This window comes from Battus philenor, unplaced genomic scaffold (genome assembly GCF_028537555.1).
Source record: "Battus philenor isolate CCGP_79_NKW_IND1 unplaced genomic scaffold, ilBatPhil1.0.hap1 SCAF_7, whole genome shotgun sequence".
NCBI classification, from domain to species: domain Eukaryota; kingdom Metazoa; phylum Arthropoda; class Insecta; order Lepidoptera; family Papilionidae; genus Battus; species Battus philenor.
The window spans coordinates 8,221,126-8,244,225 of NW_027181737.1; the positions used below are offsets into that span (position 1 = coordinate 8,221,126).

Genomic DNA, 23,100 nt, shown 5'->3' on the forward strand with positions numbered 1-23,100 from the left:
AAATTTATATAATAAGTAGATTAAATGCAATAGTTAATCATTTAGTAATCATTTTTCAAACTACGGTTTGTAAAAATATCGACACATTACGGTTAACCCGAAGGAACATGCGGCACGATACGGCGTATAAAATATATCCAACAATTCAGTGAATTGAAAACAACTAATGAATAAAGATCAGATCAAAATATTTCTTGTAATTAAAAATATAAATTAATAACTATAAATATAATTTACAAATGATCTTCATGTTATTTAATGTTAGTCTTATTGTTATTGTTGGTTAAAGAATGTGTAGAATATTAAAGGAAATTAATTTTAAATATGATGTTTAATCTCGTATCGAGAAGAATATTGACGCACTGTAAATAAAGTTTTGTATCAGGAGACAGGTTTCTAATTTATATCAGGTTAAAATTATTAATTATATTCAATAGCTTTAAGTTGAGCATTGCTAAAAATTCAACAGTGACGGTAATAAAACTTCGATTTAAGAATTTACTCCTGTTTTATTGGTATTGGTGATGTAAAACAATTATCGAGCAAGGTGGACAAATTACAGGCCTTTACAGTATTTATAATTATTTGAGGCGTATTAGACAAATAGAATCAGATACCTCATTGCGAGGTGAACATTTGCTTCATATTTATAATCGTAGAAGTACTTGATATAATGCCGTGATAAAATATTGCTTACATTGATGATTTGTAAGGTGAGTTGTATAATTAACGAATGTACGAAAGATCTATAGTTTTTAAATTTAGGTAGAACATTTTATACAATAATGATATAGAGTTTTTAATTGCATAGTGATTAAATAATATAAACGGATAGATACATAATAATGAATATGGAAACTGACGAAAATATTTACAGAAAAAAATGAAACAAATTTTGTATTGTTGAGTAATCATTTCTTCAAAAAACATTGCCCTTCAATTTCCAATGCTCTCGTTACCTTTAGTAACTTTTGTAATTGATTAGCTGTTACAGGTTTTTCATTGAAAGAATCCTTTTAAAGACAATGGCGAAAGGTACAAAATAGGCTCGAACTATTCATAGAACTTATTTTAGTCACCTAATTTTATTCGCAAACATATATGCGTACATTTTAACAAGGCATAAAGTTATTTGGCAGGGCTATTATATACTAATGTTTACCTTAGAATTACATAGTCAACGTAGTAATTATTTATCAGATAATAGGAAATCTGAAAAAGTTCATGACATTTTATATAATAACCCCACATTTACAGAAACTTGAAACAATTTTTATTCTCGAATGATCTAAACATACTGAGATAAAACACAAAAGTACAAAAATACGTGTCTATAAAATTTCAACGAAAATATATAACTATGAACAAGGAATGGCGAGAAGTTAATAACAAGATTATGTAATAGTTACGTTTAAAGCTCAACTGTCATTTTAATTGTATTTTTATAATCAATTGGGACCAAAATTAATCAGAGATTTTTTTTTACTATTGTAGTGGGAAGGGTAAATACCTGTTTATTTATAAATTGTTATCAATATAATTAAAATGACCGAAAAGTTTTTATTACTTAGATTGATAAAGTACACTTATGTAATTATTAAAAGGACATCTTTATACAAGATCGTTATCTGCGCACCTTTATTACATTCTCAATACAATTAACAGATACGCACATGTTGAAATTATTTGAGAACATTAAAAATTGTAACGGTTTTGATTTGATACAAAAATGTCATCTCTGTCGGTAAATAGTAGGTATAAAATATACAGTAAATTTATAAGTAATTGCGTGTAAAATTCTTATTCATACAATAGAAATATAGAAAAAGCTATTGCTCGGCTCTACATCACGCGCGGGTTACAAGTATTCGTACGTCCAGCGCTGGCACAGCTCGTGCGTGATGTATAACCGTACCTACAATAATATTTGCCAATCGTTTCATTACACATTTTATCTCAGCCTTTTCGAGTAGGAGAACCGTATTTATTTGAAATTTGGATTATAATATAGTAACTAGTCAAGTCGGTGTATTAACATTACGTGTAGTGATTCCGTCCGTCGATGCGTTCACGGGGACACCGACGAGAGCGTTTACTACTCTACGATGTGAAGCACCATTTGTTCTAGCGTAGGGATAATGTACACAATTTGTCGATTCTATTCTAAGTAATATTAGAATTACGTTGAAGCACTCTCGCGCTTACTCTCCGATCATTAATTAGGAACAATAATTTAAAAAAACACTACCTGAATTATTTTAAATAGAAAAACCTAAAATGTTAATTCAAGTAACCGCACTTTTGGCACTTAACACTAATTTGAGATAAAGTGGTTGAGTTTTATTAATTAATTTTAAAAACTTCGAATGTACGGCCGTCTCACAATTAGAACGCCAAATAATACGGAAGGATGTTAAATCTTTCTTTGGTGAGATAAATTATCGAAGATAACAAAAAACGAATCATTAGTAGGTAAAATTAAGTTTAACATGCATCGGCATTTTCACTGTTGTAACGGATAATTACAAAAAAATGTTGTATATATATATACAATGTATAATTAAGACACGTAAAGTCATTTATGTACAATACTACATCGTATAAAATTGAGCATTAACACAAAGGTAGCGAAAACCTAACTTAAGTACTCCAAAGTTCAAGAAAGAAAATACTTATTAAGTATAATGTTTAAGATAAGTACTTAGTACTTAATAACGTGACAAAGATATAATTACAATTTTTACAAATGTACAAGTTAAAGTTCATAACATAATCTCATAGCCACAGAATGAGACGAGTCGAAGTATCAATCACACGATTGTCTCTTTCAAAGTTTTATAAAAATACTTTTGTTGGATCACAAGGTTGGAATCACATGAGGCGGCGGGAAATCACACGTCCGGCGAGTGCGCGTGCAGGCGAGGCTCAAGTGCACTCGATTATGAGCGGTTGGCTGGACTCTATGACGCTGGGGCGCGTCTCGCCGCCGGATGAGTAGTGTTGAGGTGGCGACTGATGATCCGTGGCTGTCGGCGGCCCGTGCATCGTCCGGTATGGCGGTGTGTGCGACGGCGAAAGCGCCTCTGGAACTGCTAAATGTGGCGTAGTGGAGTGTGCGTGCCCCCCGTGCAGTCCTTCGCCGTTTAACAAAGCCCGCGCCCCACCGGTTCCCACCAGCCCGCCCTGCGACGCCGAGTGCACCTCATATGCCTCGTGCCCCTCTCTATCGTGGCAGTCTTTGTCGACAGTACCTGCAAAGTGCACGCGAAAATGAAATCGGTCGCGTTTAGCGCGAGCGCAAGTGAAAGTTGTGGTTCACCTACGAAGAGAAAGTGCAGCGAGCTGCAGTTGCTCTCTCGGCTCCGCACGGTTTATTTACTCTCGTACAATTGAGATTTGTGTAATAATAAATAAATAGTATATTTTAAATTAGTGGCGAATTTGAAATATTTTTAATTGAATTTTTGGAAGAGTTTGGAATGAAAGAATACATACCGATGCATTCAGTGTTGGCAGCGTTGGTGATGGCTAAAACTTCTTCAATGTTGTTAGGTTTGCAGCTAGTAGTTTTCCAATGCGTCCGTAATCCCGAAGCGCTTATATACTTTTTGTCACAACCTTGGCAGACGTATGGTCTATCATTTGTGTGTAACCTTTTGTGAAGTTTTAGATGAACAAACTGTGTAAATTTTTGCATACAAAGATCACAGGCGTACGGTTTTTGACCAGAGTGGAGTCGTAAATGTGTTTTCAAATTGGAAGTGGAAGAGAATCGTTTTTTGCAAATGTCACATTGGTGCGGTTTCTCTCCTGTGTGCACAAGGTGATGTTTTTGTAAATGTGCCAGCTGTGTAAACGATTTATTGCACACATTGCATTTGAATGGCCGCTCTCCAGAGTGTGTCCTAAGGTGGACTTTCAAATTTGAAAGTTGTCCGAATGTTTTGCAACAGACGTTACATTCATAATGCATTTTTCCATCTTTTTTCTTAAGCGGATATGGTAGGCTTCTATATCCGCGGGAAGACTGTGAGTTGGGGCTGATTGGTGCAACCATTAGACTACAAGTTCCGTCTGGACTCATACTTCCATGTTGCGGTACAAGCTGGCCATTAACGTTTGAATTTTGTATTAAACTTAACTGTGAGCAATTCTTAAGCGTTATAACACTAGTTGACGATGGGTAATGATGATTGCTTTGAGCACTTTGTGACCTTTCATATTGATGCGTGGATGACACTGTTGGTGAATAAGTACTAGGCGGTGAGCCTAATTGTGTGATAATTGTAGAGTTTGGAGGCGAATATAAACTATATGAGTAATTTGGGTAGTGACTTTCATACCGCGTTTCTCTTATTTCACGTATTTCCCGTATTTCTCGTATTTCTGTTGTGTGCGGCATCGTATGCGGCGGTGATGATGAATATACAGACGAGGCGTTAGGTGCTGGTAGTTGTTGTGGCAATGGCAATAACGATGGCAGCGGCGTTAGGTTAGAACTAGAGTCTGGGCTGCAGGCATTACCGTATCTTTGACTCTTTTTGTATGAGTAGGCCATTTCTGTAGGTGACGAGGGTGGCGGTGTTGCATTAGGCTGACGGCGATTAGGGTCGTTATTGTTGGTATCAATTCTATTGCCTGTCAATATAGTTTCTAAGATCCGTGTATCTGGTGGAGAGTAGCGCATATAGGCCGGTTGAGGCGAAGGCGAGATAGTACCATCTTCGTAATACGGTTTGTTTAAAGGTACGACTGTATTTTGTGATGATTCGAGTACTATGACGGTAGAGGTCGCAGGATCACGCCGAGGTGGTGATAAATTTTGAGGCACAGTGTTGGCAATTTCTTCTGCAATGATGAGGTCTTTTTCACTATCACAATCCATTTCCTTATGATTTTGATATTGATATGCTCTGGGCATTTTTATTTTAACTTTTCTGTATTCATTCCTATGCATATCTTGATCTATTTTTTGAACTATTACTGTTTCTTTGGGCTCATTTGTCTTGTTTGAGCAGTCTAAAACATAATTCTCAACATCTGAGTCACTAGAATCTTCTGGTGGTGTAAATTCATCATGATAGCCATTGCTGTGGTAGCCTTCATCCGATCTCACCGAACCGTCATTAGGCGTTAATTGGTGCTCGTAGTGCTGTGCACCACAATGAGTTAACCCTGGGGATTTGCTTCCAAGCTTATCTTGATGATTATGTAACATCGGCGAAGGTCCACGAATATCCCTAGGATATAAATTTTGAGTAGGCGATCTGTTACCATGTAACCTAGGATTTTCAAGTTGATGAATTACTACATGGGAAGTACTTTCTTTGTGTTGATGAATAATTAATGTTTGATTATCTCTGTGATGTAGTTTCGCAGGCGATGGCGGCTGCATTAGGCTGGGCGATAAAGATGTATGCTCACTGGTAATTTGATTTTCCGATTTGTGATGAGTTATATTTCCCGACACATCAGTTCTTACAATAGTCCTTTCATTTTTATTGGCAATGCGGGGATCTTCACGTGGTTTAAAATTTTCATGAAGTGGCTTTTCAATGGATTCCCGTTTTCTTCGTCGACTTGGAATATCAGATTCTAAAAGTTCTTTAGCGTTTGTTAATCCAAGTACGTATTTCATGTGATTAAATGCAATTTCTGGATGTACGGGGGCAGGAGGTAGGCCGTATGCTTTTTTAATCGTTTCTTCTTTACCTGCAAAGGTGTATTTTAATTTAAAGAAGTATTTCAATATTTACTAAGAATATTACTAGTTTGTTTAATTTATTTATATGTGCTTACAAATTGAGTAGGTGGCTCGTTCAGGATCAATGTCATATCCTAACCTTGTTGCAAAGTCTTTGCAATACCAGACCATTAGTTCTTCATTTGGCATAATATCCCTGTAATCGATCGGTTTGGTTAATGCTTACATAATTTTAATGATTATCATATAAAATGCAAATAAGATATTTAAAACAGTGTTGTGATGTGAGTTAATGTGTTACCTAATGGTGTAGAAATATATATGTTCTTGATGCTGGCAAGCGACGAGATTCATTACGGAGAGGGAATACGCCGAAGCTACGTAACGCATCCAGTTGGCTACACTCGTATCGGAACCGTCAAGGTAATAATAGTCACTGTCCTTAAATATCTGCAAAAAACAACGTTAACGTATTAAAATAAATTAACTATTAAATGTCAAATTTATCTTAAGAAAAATAGTCGAAGCTGTCGTATTAGCATTGTCAGCTTGAGGCGTGAAGTGTGTGCTCGTGGCACGTGTACGGTATTTGCATTGCGCGTGCAGTTGATAGCGACATGCTCACACGTTGTAATGGCTGGGAGTCAAGGACGATATCCAATATCACCGTGCTGTAGGACGCGGAAGATAACATTGCTTCTTCAAATAGTTATCATTATTAGGCCTTTTTAATCAAATCGTTCTAATAACATTATGAAACTATTACCTGCTTTAATTGTATACCTTAATATTGTACGTAAGTAATTAACAATGGACGTGTTTTTAAACATTTATTAATAATTTAACAATAACGGGATATTAAAGACCACCGCCACCATAAAAGAAATGTAAAGCCTATTCTCACCTTAATATTTCCATAAGTATGATGTCTGACAGTTTCCTGTACCTGGCCCAACATAGAGAGGAATTGGTTAGTTAGAGAAAAGAGCAGTGCATTTAATAATTTTATATTAATGCTTTACGAATTATCGGTCAGTTTTGTTTTGTACTTCGAAGCCAATACCAGCCGAGGAGAAATATGTCTATGTACAACTAAAAACCTCAACCATTAACGATAAGTACTAGAAAATATTGAAGTAAGCGAAGTGAAAAGTAATGCAGACGTTTTGTGTTTTTTAAACTCACCCTCCAATAATATCGCCACGACACTTTGTCATTTGGTTTGTTAGGGGTTCGCGTGCCTTCGAACGGTCCGAATCGTGTGCCGCGTGGAATGACACCCGTACTCCATACTCCCTCCGTCTGTAATTGTTTTCAAAAAAATGTATTAAAAGATGACTACAATAAATTAAATATAATATAATAATGAATCAACTATCTATTACATTGATTATAATTGCCACAAATTTTAGAACGGTGATGAAGTCGAGTTAAAAATTGGGTTTTGCTTCTCTGAGATTTTAGACGGAATAGGTTTAGACAAATAACACAATACATGCAATATCAATTGTTTCTACATATGTACTTTAAAATTTTCTTACCGGCGTATTAGGTGTTGAAAGCACTACGGAAGGCCTAAGTGCAAGACTTCTTGGAAGGGTTTTTTCAGCTCTGTTAGTCGTTCCACGCTCGCACGGCACATCGGGTACTATGTATACAGTGAGCCGCTCAAACTCATCCTCTCGCATCCGCGTTACATCGTAGGCTCCGGTTGCAGCCACAGCAGCAGGTGACGCTGCACTTGTGCTGCCCGGGCTACCCGTACGACCAACTACCGTCGTACTGGGAATTTCTTCGCTTATTGACTGCGGAAGTAACATTACCATTTCATCGAAAATTAAATAACAGTGTCCATAGAAGAAATATTTATTTGATTCTGTTATTCTCAATTTCTGCCCATGTTATACTCTTAAAATAAACAATTGTATCTATTTATCATCATCATCGTTATTTCAGACGTAGGACATCCACTACTGAACATAAGCCTCCCTCACAGATATCTAATGGGACCGGCTTGCTGTCAGTGTCTTCAGACGATCTGATTAAGGGCGTCTGATAACCCTGTGTGAGGACTTCCAACGCTGCGTTTACTGGTCCATGGATTCCACACCAGAACCTTGAGATCACAACGGTCATCTATTCTGTGCGCTATGTAGTCTTCCACTGTCATTTTTATGATTGTTTTGATGGTTTTTTTTTTCTAAAAAATTCTATCCTGGGTAAAGAATTAATAGGAATGAATTAATAGAAAATATATAAATCTGCTGCATTTGCTTGCCTGCATTCAGATGGTATCAAATTAAACCAAATCGTAAGCTCTACGAAAAAGGGTTTATTTTAGCAGAATAAGACGTAAAAAGTGTTGTTCGATAAATGGGCGGTGCTACTACTGACCCAGTTTTGTGATAAGTGCGCGCTTTCTACTGCGCACCAACACTCCTGTATACCTATTTATATTATCCACAAAAATTAATATATTTCCATCATATTTCATATTCCGTACGTGTCTAAAAATTTAAAGAACGTAAAATGTATTTTACGTGATTCTTACCAGTCTCATTTTAAAGATGATGGCTTTTCAATTCAGCGTTTTCTTTTATCCGTTGTTACAATCCGTACCTGTGAAAAAAAGAATTATTTAAATATTTGTTAACATCGAATGCAATAGTTAATAATTTTGGTCGTAAATGCAATGTACCACGATAAAAAATAAAAAAAAATTAAAACGAAATACCATGGATTTTATTTTCGCCACATTATGTAAACAGCATTTAATAGAAAGCCTGTATTTAAAAAAGTTATAATAAAATTGCAGTGATATTTAAAAAAATATATTAAAAAAAGATAAATTGACTGAATCTGTTATGTAAAATCTTAGTTAAAGATATAAAAAGATCACACAATTCATACATATATTTTAGAAATATCGATTGGTTAGTAAAGTTCAAAATTACATATCCGATAAGGATCTATTATATTGTTTAAATGTTTAAATTAGTCGTAAAATAATAGTAAATATTTATACATTTCAAATTTAAGAAGTCTTGAACAGCGAATATACAAAAAAAATGTGTAATAAAAAAAACATATAACATAATTTGACAAAAATATTACTGACTTATCGTCCTGTAAATAAACTATGTGTATTTTACAAGCTGTCTAAAAATGTGAAAATGCACTTTGCGTATTTTCTTCTTATGTTTTTCTTTATTAAAATTATCATTGATTATGTATTATACAATTTAAACGAATTTAATTTTGAATGATTGTTACAGGTCCGCAAAATAATGCAAATTTTTATTTTATATGAATGTAAGGCGAATAGTCGCTGCAAAAATTTAAAATTAAACCGTTCAAAAAACCTTTAGATAATAATAAAATTTATTATTTTATGTTAATGTAGAAGAAGAGTCGCAATGGCACCATAATTTAAAATAAATTATTAGCAGTAAATAATAAGAAAGAAGTTTAGTATTTAGTATTAAAAAAAAACATATATTATTTTTCGTTAAATCAAAATTGAAATAAAATTAAAATTTCAAACTACTCAAAGTCAATTGAATATAGTTTTAATTAGGTTTATCTAAATTAGTACAATGTCGGCGGCGATAAAATCAATAATGCATTATTAGCATGTCCTTATTATGTTAGAAATCATCAAAAAGCATTGTTCGGTTCAGTTCAGTACATTGAGTTCATTTTTTTTAAATTGTTGTTGCAGGTTTAGTGATCCATCACTATGAAAGGCTATATAAATGTATAATATAGTTTTATTTTTTGACAATTAACAAAAAAAACTTGTGTGCGATTTTAATTTACTTATTAAAAGATACATTTAAATGTCACGAAAGATGAAACCAACTTGATTTTTATTTGTTATTGAGTACAGATAAAATTCGATTCTACTGTAAATTATTAATTAACATAGATAACATTTTTCATTTTTTATTTAACATATTCTTCTGTTTTTTGATTTAAACTAGACAGTTATACAATTTTTATTTTATTTTATGTAGAAATACTATTTCATCAATATATGGTAACCAATCACCATACACGAGAAAGACTTAAAGCTTATTTTCTGTTAAGTAATGTATAGTAACATCCGATGCAAAAATCAATGGTTTCAAATGGTATAATGATAATAGTGAAAAAAAGTCTTCAATATGGATTACTACAAATTAAGATTAACTATTGTTTTTTATTTGTCCGTGCAGCTTGTGCCAGAAGTTATTAGCCGGTCGCATTTTATTAGAAAAAAATGAATTAATGTAACATTTCAGATTATTTATTATATTCATTAACATTTCAGAGCTCCCTTTATACAGGGTGGTTGTAGATACATGTAAAATCTTTAAAACTTTTTCCGGACAAATGAGATATACATTCACCCTTCTGAAACTTGTACACGTATAATCAATCACCCTGCATATATTTTACCATTACGAAAATAAAAACGTGTAGCGAAAGCAATTGGCAAAAGAATTACGTTTTTTTCATTAATCAACAACATGGACAAAGTCCTTTCTTTTTTTGAAATTAACGAGATAAGTAAAGCTTATATTTAATGCAAAATAAAACCTGCTCACAAATAACGGTGCTTTGTTACACGGGATTTTGGAAAAAAACGTGTGGACTTTAGAACATGAGTAAAGGTTGTCGATTGTTTTAAATATTTATTACCCATTAAAATTAATGGGGTTATCGAAATATCATTTTTTTTACTTCTTTACCCTAACTTAATTTACTAAAAAAATACTCATAAGGTACACTTTTTTATTAAATATTTCATGATTATCAATCAATCTAGTCATAAATTTTGGTAAAATAGTTGTACCACAACTACGAAATTTGGCCAGAGAGATCAAACTGATTGTGTTAATAATTTTATTACGTATTTTTTATATTTATTGTATGAAGAACATGTATGAAGTATTTGAAAAAATATTATTTCAACTTTGAATTACTTTGTACAAATTAATTAATGATAATGAAAATTCTAAACTATTTTATTTTAATATGGAAACTTTAACTTATACTTTTTGAATTTGGTGGCGTCAAGCTCATTTTTATCTTTTTTCTTACTACTTTTACTACTAATATTCTGAAAAATAAATCACCTAAATTATTTACATCAGACCATACCATGGAAAATCTGTAGTACTATTTATAAATAAAATGGCGCAAAAAAAAAAACATAATTTTGTATTTTCAATTTGTAATAAGGATATTTTATAAGTTTAGAAAAATATATGAATATTCTCAAGAAGAAATCTTAGTAAGAAGATACATTAGACACATAGATTTCAAATGACTGTGTGTCGATTTATTAATAACTTTATGAATCGCATCTCCAGGGCAGTTGGTGGTTGCACGTGACTACACCTTATGCAATGTATTCGTTAAAGTTATCGACGCAAGAGGCTTGTTTTACGATCAGGACTTTTGTTAACATTTGTTCGATTATATTTTGTACATTTTAGGTAATGAATTGGACAAAACTATGGCACATGTTTATCACTATTCGAAATTTTCATAAAGTTTCCATTCGTATAGAACTATGAATGAAATACCAATTAGTTTTACACCTTAGACCCTCTGATAATATTGATGGGTATAATTTTAATTATTAAATTACATAGATGTAAATCATTTAAGTTTTAATAATTAGATTACCCTAAAATTCTTTTCATAAATATTATATTTAAACAATTTCCATCAAGTTCAAACAGCCAAGACAGATATGTAATTAGCTTATGCAATAACGTGTTTGCTGAACTAATTTGTATGTAATGACTTTTTAACTAGTGAATAGAAAAATGATCCAATGTCCATAATGCTGACGGATGCCTTCTCATAGTAGTTTTACTGAGTTTGCATAATTACATACAGCGATATTAGCGAAGAGTGCAAAGCGATAAACGGGCGTCGCATCGTCGCGCGCGCACCGGGAAACAACCTTGGCGTGCGTTCGTGAACTTGCCCTTTACGCCGTCATACTGCTCTGATGCGTTCTGTTATATGCACATGCAATGCGTTGATTATTTTTTTATAAGTCTATTACATAAGCATCTTTCAAACGCTGGTTAGGTTAAACGACTAATATAAGGAAGTATATGATTACTGTCATTGTTATTTATATCGAGTAAATTTAACTAAATACAAATCGAGTATACTCTAGGCGATTCGATACTGGTGTGAAAACTTTAAAGGAAGAATATATAGTCAGCTCATTTGCTGTTAATTAATGTATGGTAAGCCTTGTACAAAATATAATGGTTTCAGGAAAAATAATGTAATGATGATATAGTAGAAAAAAGCGTTTTCAAAATTCCAGTTACTACATATTAAAAATGAATTATTGTTTACTATCTGTCTCGGTAGACTATTATTATTATTGGTATTGCCAGAACTTATTGGACTATCGCTTTCCAATAGAGAAAATAAATGAATGCATTACATTTTAGAAAGATTTAGACCTTACATGTGTAAATAATCATCCTGTAACCCTTAATAAGCGTGTTGATTACATAAATTTTATTTCCGTTTTGTTGTTAAATATTAAATGTAACCAAATTCATACTTTCAATTGAATCGAATTACATGATAAGGCACACTGAATTGTAGCGTATTTATGTTAATTGTATAATAAGCTAGCTATAAACCATGACGAATTTAAATATATCTAATGTGCTGTTCTCCAAATAAATTATATCTTTACTTACATGTTAATAAATAAATTTATAAATTAAAAAATAAAAGTGTAATTTATTCAAAATCAAATACATTACTTTCAATGTGATTTAATGTTATCACTTATCGAAAAATATAATTCATTGAAATATTTTACAAATTATGTTCAGCGTATCAACCATTATTTAATAACGAGAAGATCATGTAAAATTGATTGAATCTCACCTAAAAATTAACTTTCGTTAATTATCGATGAAATAGCATAGAAATAGTGCACATTCGAGAGTGCAACGGGAAAACTAACCTTGTAGTCTAATAATAATTTAATACGCCAATGTTTCCACTACAAATAGATGGAGTACAGGCTAGATAAAGACTGTACCTACTGATTATGCGGAAATAAATTCAAATGTGTTACGAATAATGTTCAACTTAAAGAAAACATTTTTTTTGTAAAATTTGATTACCAAATCATTCGTTCGTTTAACCGTTTCTCGTCTATTTATTTTTATGAGCTTTTTTTAATGTTTAAATTGTAAAATGTATGATTTTATGTTTTTAGATATTAAAAATGTATGAATAACAACTTTAGATATTTTCACTTCCTAAATTTTATTTACGACGATGTTAACATTCTTGAACACTGAACATTTTTCATATAAATTACACGACATTTAGATATAGAAATTATGTTTATTTATGTTGTGCAGTTGTTTGCGCACAAAAAGAAAAAAGATTTTTACAGAGTCTAAATAAAAAGAGTATTGGAAAACATCACTGATATTTGGTGTTTGGATACTTACACAAAACTTTGGACGTCACATTCTTGGCTTTCTTTGTAATATTTATTACTTCCGTGTTATCGCTAACAACGAAGGGTTGTTGACCGTTAGACTTTTGGGAAAGGTAACGCATGTGAGGGTGTCGAGCGACTTGAGGTACTCGAGATGGATACGGAGCGTTAGCAGAGGGACGAGAGGCCGGAGCCGTCGCGCCTCTCTCATGTCGCCCGTCGACCTGGCGATCCTTCGCCGCTGCCGCCGACGGTCAGCGCGCGAGCCGCGGCCGGGCCCGGCGCATTATGCAACGTAGCGCTCCGACCTGCCCCACGTCTAGCGGCGGAGCGCGTCGCACTAACCCGACGCCGCGCCGCTACCGCCGACCTAGATGCACTTTTACGACGCCGAGAATGCAATCGACACACATATTCGCGTCTCGTTCCGATAAACGCATCGACGACGAAAGCGGCCCGTGATGGAGAATGCGGACGAATTTGACAGCGAGTGCAGTGAGTACGTCACATTCGCGCCTAGCGCTACCCGGCTAGACCAGAACGGGACAGAGTGGTACGGCCGCCCGGCGCTGCATTCAAGTTCATTACTTCCGTAGTGTGGCGAGCGGCCGCACAGTGCCGTGACCGTGCTCCCGATCCGCGCTTGCACTTTATTGATAACTGCGAACGCAGCGGTCGCCGCGGAACTGCCGACGTCGCCGACGCCGTGATCGCCGCGAACGAAGCGAACGCCGCGGGAAATGCGAGTTTCCTAACAACTTTTTTCCGATATACTCCTTTAACTAATCGTTATGCCATACCTATAAATTTTACAGTTAATATTATCTCAATATAAAAAAAATCTACATTCGTCTGTATTAAAGGATACGTTAATTAAGTAAATTAAAAAGTCTAACTTAACATTTAAAACAAGTTGAAAACAACGCGCGAGGTGGTAGCGTGAGAACGGTAGCGAAAGCCATGACAGGGCGGGCGGGCGTCGATCGCCTGTGCCTCCCCGGAACACGCTTTCACTCTCGCGGGTCGTCGACACAGCCTTCACGCACCCTTACCTTTGATTCTCGAACCATTCTTAATCCCCTACAAAACTTGTTACATAAGTTTATTACTAAATTTATCAGCGATAGTTACAAATGATTCATTAACCATAGCTTTTTTGATTGTACATTTTCTAGGGACTGTAGTAAGAAGAGTATTATTGCATTTTACTTCTTCGGGGTTGTGGCACCCAGCAACCTTACAATTTTTTTGATTGATTTTGTACAGACTGTGATCAGTTAACAGTCTTGAATTATTTTTTTTCTCTGAATAAAGGGTTCATCGAGATATTCTCAGAAGGGAATCGAAAATCTTCTAAGGAACGGATCATTCGAGATTCTCTGCTCCAATCCTAAACATTTTACAAAATCTGTAGTAGCAGTAGTATATTTTTAACCGTTTTAAAAATATATTATATTGTTCATTTTTATCTTGTTCTATGAGTATTAATATGATTTCGATACAATTTTTATAAAATTATGAGTATGGGTTCATTATCGTTGCTACGTTTTTAATAAATTCATAACAACTTATTACTTTATTAATGAATATGTCTTACGTACGTATTCAAAATAATTTTAAATGCTCGCAGGTTTTTCCTGTTCAACTGAAGGGACGGCTGGATGATAGCTATAGGTCTATTTCGTTCGAGTAATCGATTCGGGAGTTCACGACCTATCTCAATGTCTGCCCTTTTCTACAAAAATGAGACCTATTACAATGTAACAACTCCTTTGGGTTCAATTTGTTCAGACATGTCTTATTTTTTATGTCAGAGTTTACGATAGTTTTCTTTATTCATGAACTAGAGATAACTTGCGGAAATAAGGTAGCAGGAAATAAGCATCTGATAATTAGTTATCTAAACCAAATCCTCTTCATAGATATGTTGCATAATAAATCGTATGGAACTTTTACTTACGTTTAAACGTTGTCCTGAGTAATGTATATGTTTAGCCCTTGTGCAAATTATTCTAGATGCATTTACATTTGGGTATTAATGATTCTTAGAAAACGACGCAATTCAATTGCTAACACGAAAGTCGAGAAGGGGTTGTGAGAAATGTTTTAAAGTTCTAAGAATAAAGATAATAACTTCCAATTGATAGTCAATCAGAGCGTGTAAAGCGAAGCGCATCAAAGAAAATGCAGTTTTCCAACATCGGCGGAGGCTTGTGCGGTATCAAAACACTGAATCTTCCGGGGTGAACGGCCGCGGCTGCCTCGTTCCACTGCGCTAGCCCCGTCGCCCGGCGCCGCTCGGCATCTCACTCGCTCGCGTCGTGCCACGCGAATAAATCGCACGTTGTATTCGTGTGTGCAGGGAAATGCGTTTACTGTACTAGTATTGGGTACAGGGGTCGATGACACTACCAATTTTCCTTAGGCTTCCAAAAGTTTTGTAGTGTGAGTGTTAGCATTTTTAGTATAGTTGTCTAATTTTACGGACTAATTTGTGATAGACTTGTACCAAAAATACTTTTAATTTCTTTATCTTACAAAACTATACGTTAAAATTTTCAACGATGTTTGTTATGTAAATACAAGGTGATTGGCCACAAGTGTATAAGTTCTAAGGTGGTGAACACATATTTGCCAGCAAAAATCTTTAAAGCTTTTACACATTTATCTCCAAATTATCTTTTGCAAAATGAAAACTCTAAATTGTCTATTTTTCCTATTGTAATGCGGCAGGCCAATATCTACTGGCAATAAAAAGTCTGCAGGGACAAATAGTAAGTAATAATTTTAATATGTAGTAATCCGAATTTTTGACATATTTCTATTTTTATAGTACACAGCATAGTTAACACGTACAAAAAGGAATATTCATTCAGTTCATTTTTTGTGTTTTAATTTTACAGGGTTGTTTTTTATGTCCATTTTTGTACGGTATGTTGTTAAGATAAAGAATAGAGGACAGATATGTGGGGATATTTGTTACTAAGAGTTTGTATGGTACTATTATGAAATAGGCAATATTGATTTCGCTCAGTGTGATGTATGGCGTAGGTCCTGTTATATCTACAGGAGTGGTGCCTGCAATGCAAACTCTATTTACCCCTTCTTCGGTAGGCTTCAATACTCATTCATACCTTTTTTCCTGCTCTGTCTAGGATCAATCATGTAGTGCGCTCCCGCTCGGCATGTTTCCATGTTGTCGTCCGTATATACGCGCATGCACTAGACCTAGCCCAACGCAGCGAATTTTGAGTAAGGTCGTTGTCCTCTCCTGCCTATAACCGTATCAAACTTTCCAGTTTCATGTTCAAATGTTTCAATAATCGTAAAATAAATTAGTTTCACCCAAGTATTTATACCTTTTTAAATAGAATTACGAATATTTAAAAAGGTTTATACGAATTTTTACAACAAATTGTAATGATTCCCGTTTGCGCAAAACCATTACAAAAATGTACCTATTCAGCGTTAGAATATTAACGTCCCGTAAACAAACAATAACGGTCTTTACCTCTATTGCGGATACGAAAAGACAATGACGTGCTAAAAAAAGCTATTTGTGCAAATTGCACTTTTTGTGCTAAAAAAAGTTTCAAAGGACCTTTTTAATACAAAGACAAGCAAATGACTATTACACGAAAAATGCGCAACCTATAATAAAGACATATAAAAAGTTGCCTTGACTTTTTGCCCACTTTCTGGAATTCAAAATTAGGGTTGTCGTGGTTCAAAATTAATGTTATAGCAATAAAAAGTTGAATTGTTCTAAACGTATTATGTTTTTCAATGTTATATTTTTATGTAAACTAAAAATTTTTGGGCCTCACGAATGACTAAAAAATATTTTAAAAAACGTACAATCGCTTTAAAAATGTCGATTTAATTTTTAAATTCTGTTTATTATAGTTGTCACAATTATTTGAGTCTGCGTTATGCGAATTCAAAATATTTGTATTCAATACACGTATGTGATTCGTCAATTATTTTAATATTTTATAGATAAATTACCAAGCATTACGCTACCGCCAGCTTGGAATGCTGATCTGCTGATAAAAGTCGGCAAGAAATCAAACAGTTGTACTTTATAAAAGTTGGAAGTTTTTTATATATGCGATCACCTAGCAGCATATAGGCATTGTTCATTTTTTGAGAAAAATTTAGGTATCAAGGGTCTACTTTTATTTCTTGTATGTATCACGTGTAGGTCAGGTTTTTTTTAATATATTTTGTTGCATAAACAACATGTTATTAAAGAAACGGATGAAAGCAGTTTTTTTTAACAGGCTTCGTAGGCAATTAGGTAAATCGAGTGAATAGAGGTGTGAAGTACTAGTCTAGAATGTGGATAGGGTCAAAAGCCGCGCAGTATGTCAGCGTTTAGTATTCCGTGAGCCTGGGGCCCGGCCGGCTAACGGGAATTCTCGCCCGTCTACACCGGCCTTTACTTTCATCGATCGAACGAAGCACGACGGTTTACTTTCCTTTGTTAGTTTCGACTTGGAAAATATTGTGCTCTATTTAATGATATCGTCGTATTTTATTTACACGGATTTTTTTTACCATGTTATAAAATGTTATTAAATTTGCAGACTTCATTCGTACTTCGTTATTAGATTAAATTAATTTTTAAGAGGAACCTGATTTCTTCTCGTACATACATACATACATATATATATATATATTGAACATGTTCGTAGGAAAATTACTGGTAACATAATATTTTAAAAGTAATCGGACAAGTGTTTAGTTGAAATGCAGGTAGACGTATGCAACGGAGCTTTGTGAAGAGTCGTACCGTTAGAGGAACCTAAGAAGTTTTTAATCAAATGAACAATAAATATGATCGATGGTTTTTGAACTTATTGTGTAAGATTTCAATATTACTCTGAAGAGAAGATCTTTTTAAAAACGAATTATTATTCTATTTCATTATCCTTTATTCTTATAAAAGTAACCTACGCACAAAATTTACATATAATTTTTGTGTTTTACATTAATTTATGCTAATTTTAATCAAATTAAACGTTTATGTTTATGCTTGTTTATTTATGTGGAAACATTAACGAATTTTAGCTGCATTTTGAGCCCGTGCATGTAATGCAGTAAAGTTCTTTAGTAGTTTGTGTAACGATGAATACCGGCAGCCTGATTTTCCTTAATATCTTTAATGACATATATATGATAAACCTAGGTAAAATGATTTCTAGATATGTTTTTAATTTAATTTTTCCTGTGAAAAGGACGATTCACTGAACTTTCATTTTTTTTTCTAAATTTCCATAGCAGTAATATTAATGGATAAAATAAGAAAAAAAAGTCTTCCTATGGGATAAATTTAAACACATTTGAATTTAGTGTACGCGGCAGGTAGATGCGGCGTTTTCTGTAGTTTGTTCTCGATGCACTGTTATAGTGATGTTCCATGCAGTGCACATGGATGTGGGATACCGTTAGGTTGTGCTTATAAAAAATAAAAGATGTGAAGGTGAAATCAGTGCTCGGCGGGTCACGGCTACCTTTAATCGATTTTTGTTACTCAATATTACTGATCATTTTATTTTAATGTATTCTGTTACATCGATTTAGATGAATTACTTATTTAATACATGTTCAAATTAATGCATAAAATTGCATTAAACAGAAGAATATGTTATGTTAATAATGAGTCCTTTAAAAAAGGAATTTTATATCATATTTGTTATTACGTCGTCAAAATACGTAAGTGAAATATTATGATTAAATATAGCAAGCGTCACGTGACAATATATGGAAACCGTTGCTTGGTCGGTGATCACGAACACCGGAAAGCCTACGGCATACAAACTATAAATATTTTCATCGAATCATATGTATGTGGAACACTTCACCCGTCATCAATAGTTTTATAAGCGTATTGCACTTCCTGCGAATCAGATTTTAGAACAATATCATTATTGACATATAGTAAGAATAGTAATATAAAAGAACCGTTGGCTTTATTGTTGAGTAATATTAGAGGTTTGAAGTATAGATGACGTATGAGAAGTTATAAAAAAGTTTATCAGGATTGCATATATCTAATCGCTTAGTTTTGCAAATTATATGTATTTGAATTTTTGATAAATAAAAATTTCTACAATTCAATTTCAGAATTATTTTTGGGAAGTTCAACTATCCGCATACCTTTCATTGGGACCCACGTTTGGGACACAATTTTTGTTAAAACGAAAACTCATTACAGATATTTCGTAAGTTTTATGTACTGTGATTCAGTCACTAACTTTTAATTCGCATTTTGGCGGCAATATACTTAAGTAAGAAAAGGATGGACTTCCGCAAGGTAACGCCTGATTCCATAAAATAAAATAAATACTTAAGTGTCGAATATCCTCAAATTTGCTTAAGAGTTAGGTACAATTCTTAGTACTAATTCTATTACATCATCTATAAGCGTCGCTAGCTTTAATTTGTCAGGGATTTCAATTAAATATGCCTTACAGTGTCAGTGCTTTACCAATCAGTAACTTTAACAGGTTTCATCTCTGAGTGTCTCTTAAATTTCTATTTTGAGTGGCTTATGTTGCAAACTGAATATACTTGTACCATGACAATTTAAAAAGCAAGTTTAGACTCTACTCTTCTCTCTCTCTCTCTTCCCCTCTGTATACTCTAATAAATGGTTGGTTATAAGTATAAAGGCTTTTAAGGATACACACACACACACACACATATACATATATGACTCATTTGTGACCATTAAGTCAACAAAAAAACTTTAAAGTTTTTACACCTATTTGCAACCACCTCGTATAAAGTGATCACTCTTTTCTATTAAAGTGAAAAAAGCCAATAATTTATGGCAGTAAAAAGTCTGCAGGGACAGAAAGTAAACAGTAATTTATTTTAATATGGAGCTAACCGAATTTCGAAAAAGCTTTTTCGTACCATATAATCGTTATGTTATTTATTAGTTTAAAACCATTGATTTTTAGATACGGTGTACGAAACATAAATTGACAGAAAATGATGTACGCATTCAGTCTTAACTTACCTTTACGTTTAGCTAATAATTCGCTTCTCAAGTAATTGCGATAAATGACCGCTGAGTCTATTCCGCTGCATAACGATTATGTGTCCAATAAGGAAAAATGCATAAATAAATCAACAAAAGTATGGAAGTAGTCATTACATAATACTAGGTGCGTGCTCGCCCCGGGCACGACACGAGATACCGTTGCTCGAACAGGTTCCACGCATCAACCCTCCCCCCTCCGACACTTACCCGCGCCACGCGTGCCCGATGTTTACCAAGCATTTACTTTCTACCCATCAAGGACCTTCCTAGCACTCCCACGTTAGACGTCCGTATGCAAGTGACGTTATAATGCACGCGTTCTGAGAGATATGAGCGTATATGTTTATTAATGTAAAGTTTAGATTAATTCTCATCGATTTTTAACAAATGATTACAAAAACATTCTCGTCGTGGTTCACTTTTAATGTTTATTATACAGGTTTTTAGTCGTAATTAAAATATTTTATTTTTATGCAATGCCTTGAATAAACGTAATGAACGTAAATAAATAACATATTTTTGTTATCTATAATTACAAATGATTTTTGTGGGAAGTAAATAATATATTAACATTTTAAATATGCGTTAAGGATCCCTTAAAAAGGTTTTTTAACAAACTAAGAAGGAAATAAGAGGAAAAAACGTATGTACGCTTGCGTCATAAACATTCGAGACCGAATCTTAACTGTATAAATTTGTTAAAGTCGAACAAGACTAATTCAACTTTATAGTCAACGGTGTAAACACAAAAATCGCATAAGCGAAAGCGGACCATAGTCGAACCGAACGTGCTCACTGCGGTTCAATGACCGACTTTTCACGGGTTTGTCAGCCTGATGTTATATCATCGGCGTAGTCAGTGTCATTGCCGAAACCGCGGCTGCCTTGTATGCTAATTTGCTTCTTTTGCCGATTCGGACTGAGTTTGCTTTTGTTTGCAATATTATTCATCTTATATCGGTGTATGTAATATGTACGCGTGTCTCTTCTGAACAGATATATTTTTTTATTTTAGTCATTTTGAGTGATCATAATAATTTTCATGACAATACAAAACCTTTTTCATAAAAAATCCTTTGTTATAAAATTAACTTTGTTATACCGTTGTTAAAAAAATGTTTTTTTGGGAAAATGAAGACATAAAATCACATTAAATTATTAATAATAATAATAAATAGCTTATAATGTACTTAAAACTTGTTTTACATAACTTGTAATGCCAAATATATTAAATTTGTAAGTCACTAGCACATACAAAATTGATACATTTAACATTTACCTTGATACTAACTTGTTTAGTATAATTATAGTTTTGTTTATTTTCGAGCTGCGCTTCCATCAGTCATTACGATTGCGAGGTTACGTAAGCTCTGTACAGGTAGATCACGTGTGCGAAATATTCGCCTTGAAATTGAACTCAAAAAGTTCAAGGTTTACTTTTTTGCACAGTGCGGCCGCCCAAAAGTGGCAGCGCATATTCTGTAGGTGTATCCTACTTATGTGTATATGAACCAGTCTGTGTGAATCTAGGTGCTTCTTGGTAAGCACATGAAAGATTATAATTTGAATAAAAAAAATATCAATAATCATGTAGCTATCTTGACTCATTGTTTCTTTAAATCGTTGTAAAATTTTATTTTTAATGTAATCTTAGTAATAATTAGGACCAGAATATAAAAATTTAGTTATTAGTTTCATATGTATAACAAAATTAAATAAAAGTATACATAACGTGTCAGGTGCTCCGCAGGTCTTTAATAAAGTATCTAAAAATCATATTTATATTTTTATTATTTTGTTTAAATAGATATTTAATTAATTTTTAATGATGTTTGATAGAATATTTAACAAAATAGTACATACATATTAAATTTAAAAAATTACTTAATGATGCATAATGATGCATACTTATAATATAGGTTTATAATTTTTATAAAACAGATAGGAGGTTAAAATTTATTTTGTTATTACAGTCGCAAATAACTGAAAATAAGGTATTGGCAAGTATAAGTATTAATTGGGAGAAATAAAAAATCCTTGTGAAGAAAAATTAAGAGAGCTGTTAGTAAACAGTTTTATGATTGAATTTTATACCAACATCTTCGAAACTGAGACGCGTTGATGTCTTTTAACCGTAAGAAATTTTTCTATAAAAAAGCTAAAGAAAAGTCCGAGAACTAATGCTTTTTGTTCGTTTCTTTTACTTACCGAAAATATCATAATAATCCAGTGAGATGATTCTTAAAATAAATCCAGATTTGGTAAAAAATCCACTGGAAGTGTTTCGCTTGTCACTAAAACTTAACTAAAACACTACACAAAACCTTCACTATAATAGAAAATATTAAAAATAATAAGTCTTATTTGAGATCTATGTTGCTTTCAGTCTAAACACTGTCGAGCTAGAGGGTCATGTTGGCGGAGCGAGCATCGAGACGGCGTAGCGTGCCGTTGGCTCCGGATAACTGATAAAATGTAGCTCGGTTCACGGTCGGAGACGTCCTTCCTGCGCTCGCTTGCTCGCCCGCGCCTGCGCCCGCGCTCGCCTCTTCCGCACTGTGGGTGAATGAACTGCTGCGCAAGAGCAGGACGCCTAGCGACTCCAATGCCATGGCCGCTTCACGTCCACTTTTTACTATTTCTATCTGGGCAAGATGATCTAGTGCGTAATAAAGAACATGATAAGAAATAGCAATAAAAAATATTTCACTTTTTGGTTACAAAATGATTTCGCTTTTTATCTAGATTTTTTATTACATAATAATTTTAAATAATAACACTGTGTATAAATATTTTTCTAATTGTGAACTACCTTTCCAAAATTTATGTAATTCATATTAGTGCAGGCACTGGACG

General features: G+C 33.6%; 1 protein-coding gene across 1 annotated transcript; it reads right to left on the reverse strand.

The window, feature by feature from the left end:
* Nucleotides 1–512: 512 nt before the first annotated feature.
* Nucleotides 513–22,762, reverse strand: Blimp-1 (PR domain zinc finger protein 1). The gene is made up of 9 exons (XM_068774192.1): nucleotides 22,453–22,762; nucleotides 8,256–8,323; nucleotides 7,246–7,509; nucleotides 6,890–7,006; nucleotides 6,609–6,650; nucleotides 6,006–6,154; nucleotides 5,800–5,900; nucleotides 3,496–5,712; nucleotides 513–3,251 (listed from the first exon to the last, which is right to left on the reverse strand). Exons 2-9 carry the CDS (start codon nucleotides 8,262–8,264, stop codon nucleotides 2,926–2,928), a joined length of 3,225 nt encoding a protein of 1,074 aa, XP_068630293.1. The 5' UTR covers nucleotides 8,265–8,323; nucleotides 22,453–22,762; the 3' UTR covers nucleotides 513–2,925.
* Nucleotides 22,763–23,100: the final 338 nt, after the last annotated feature.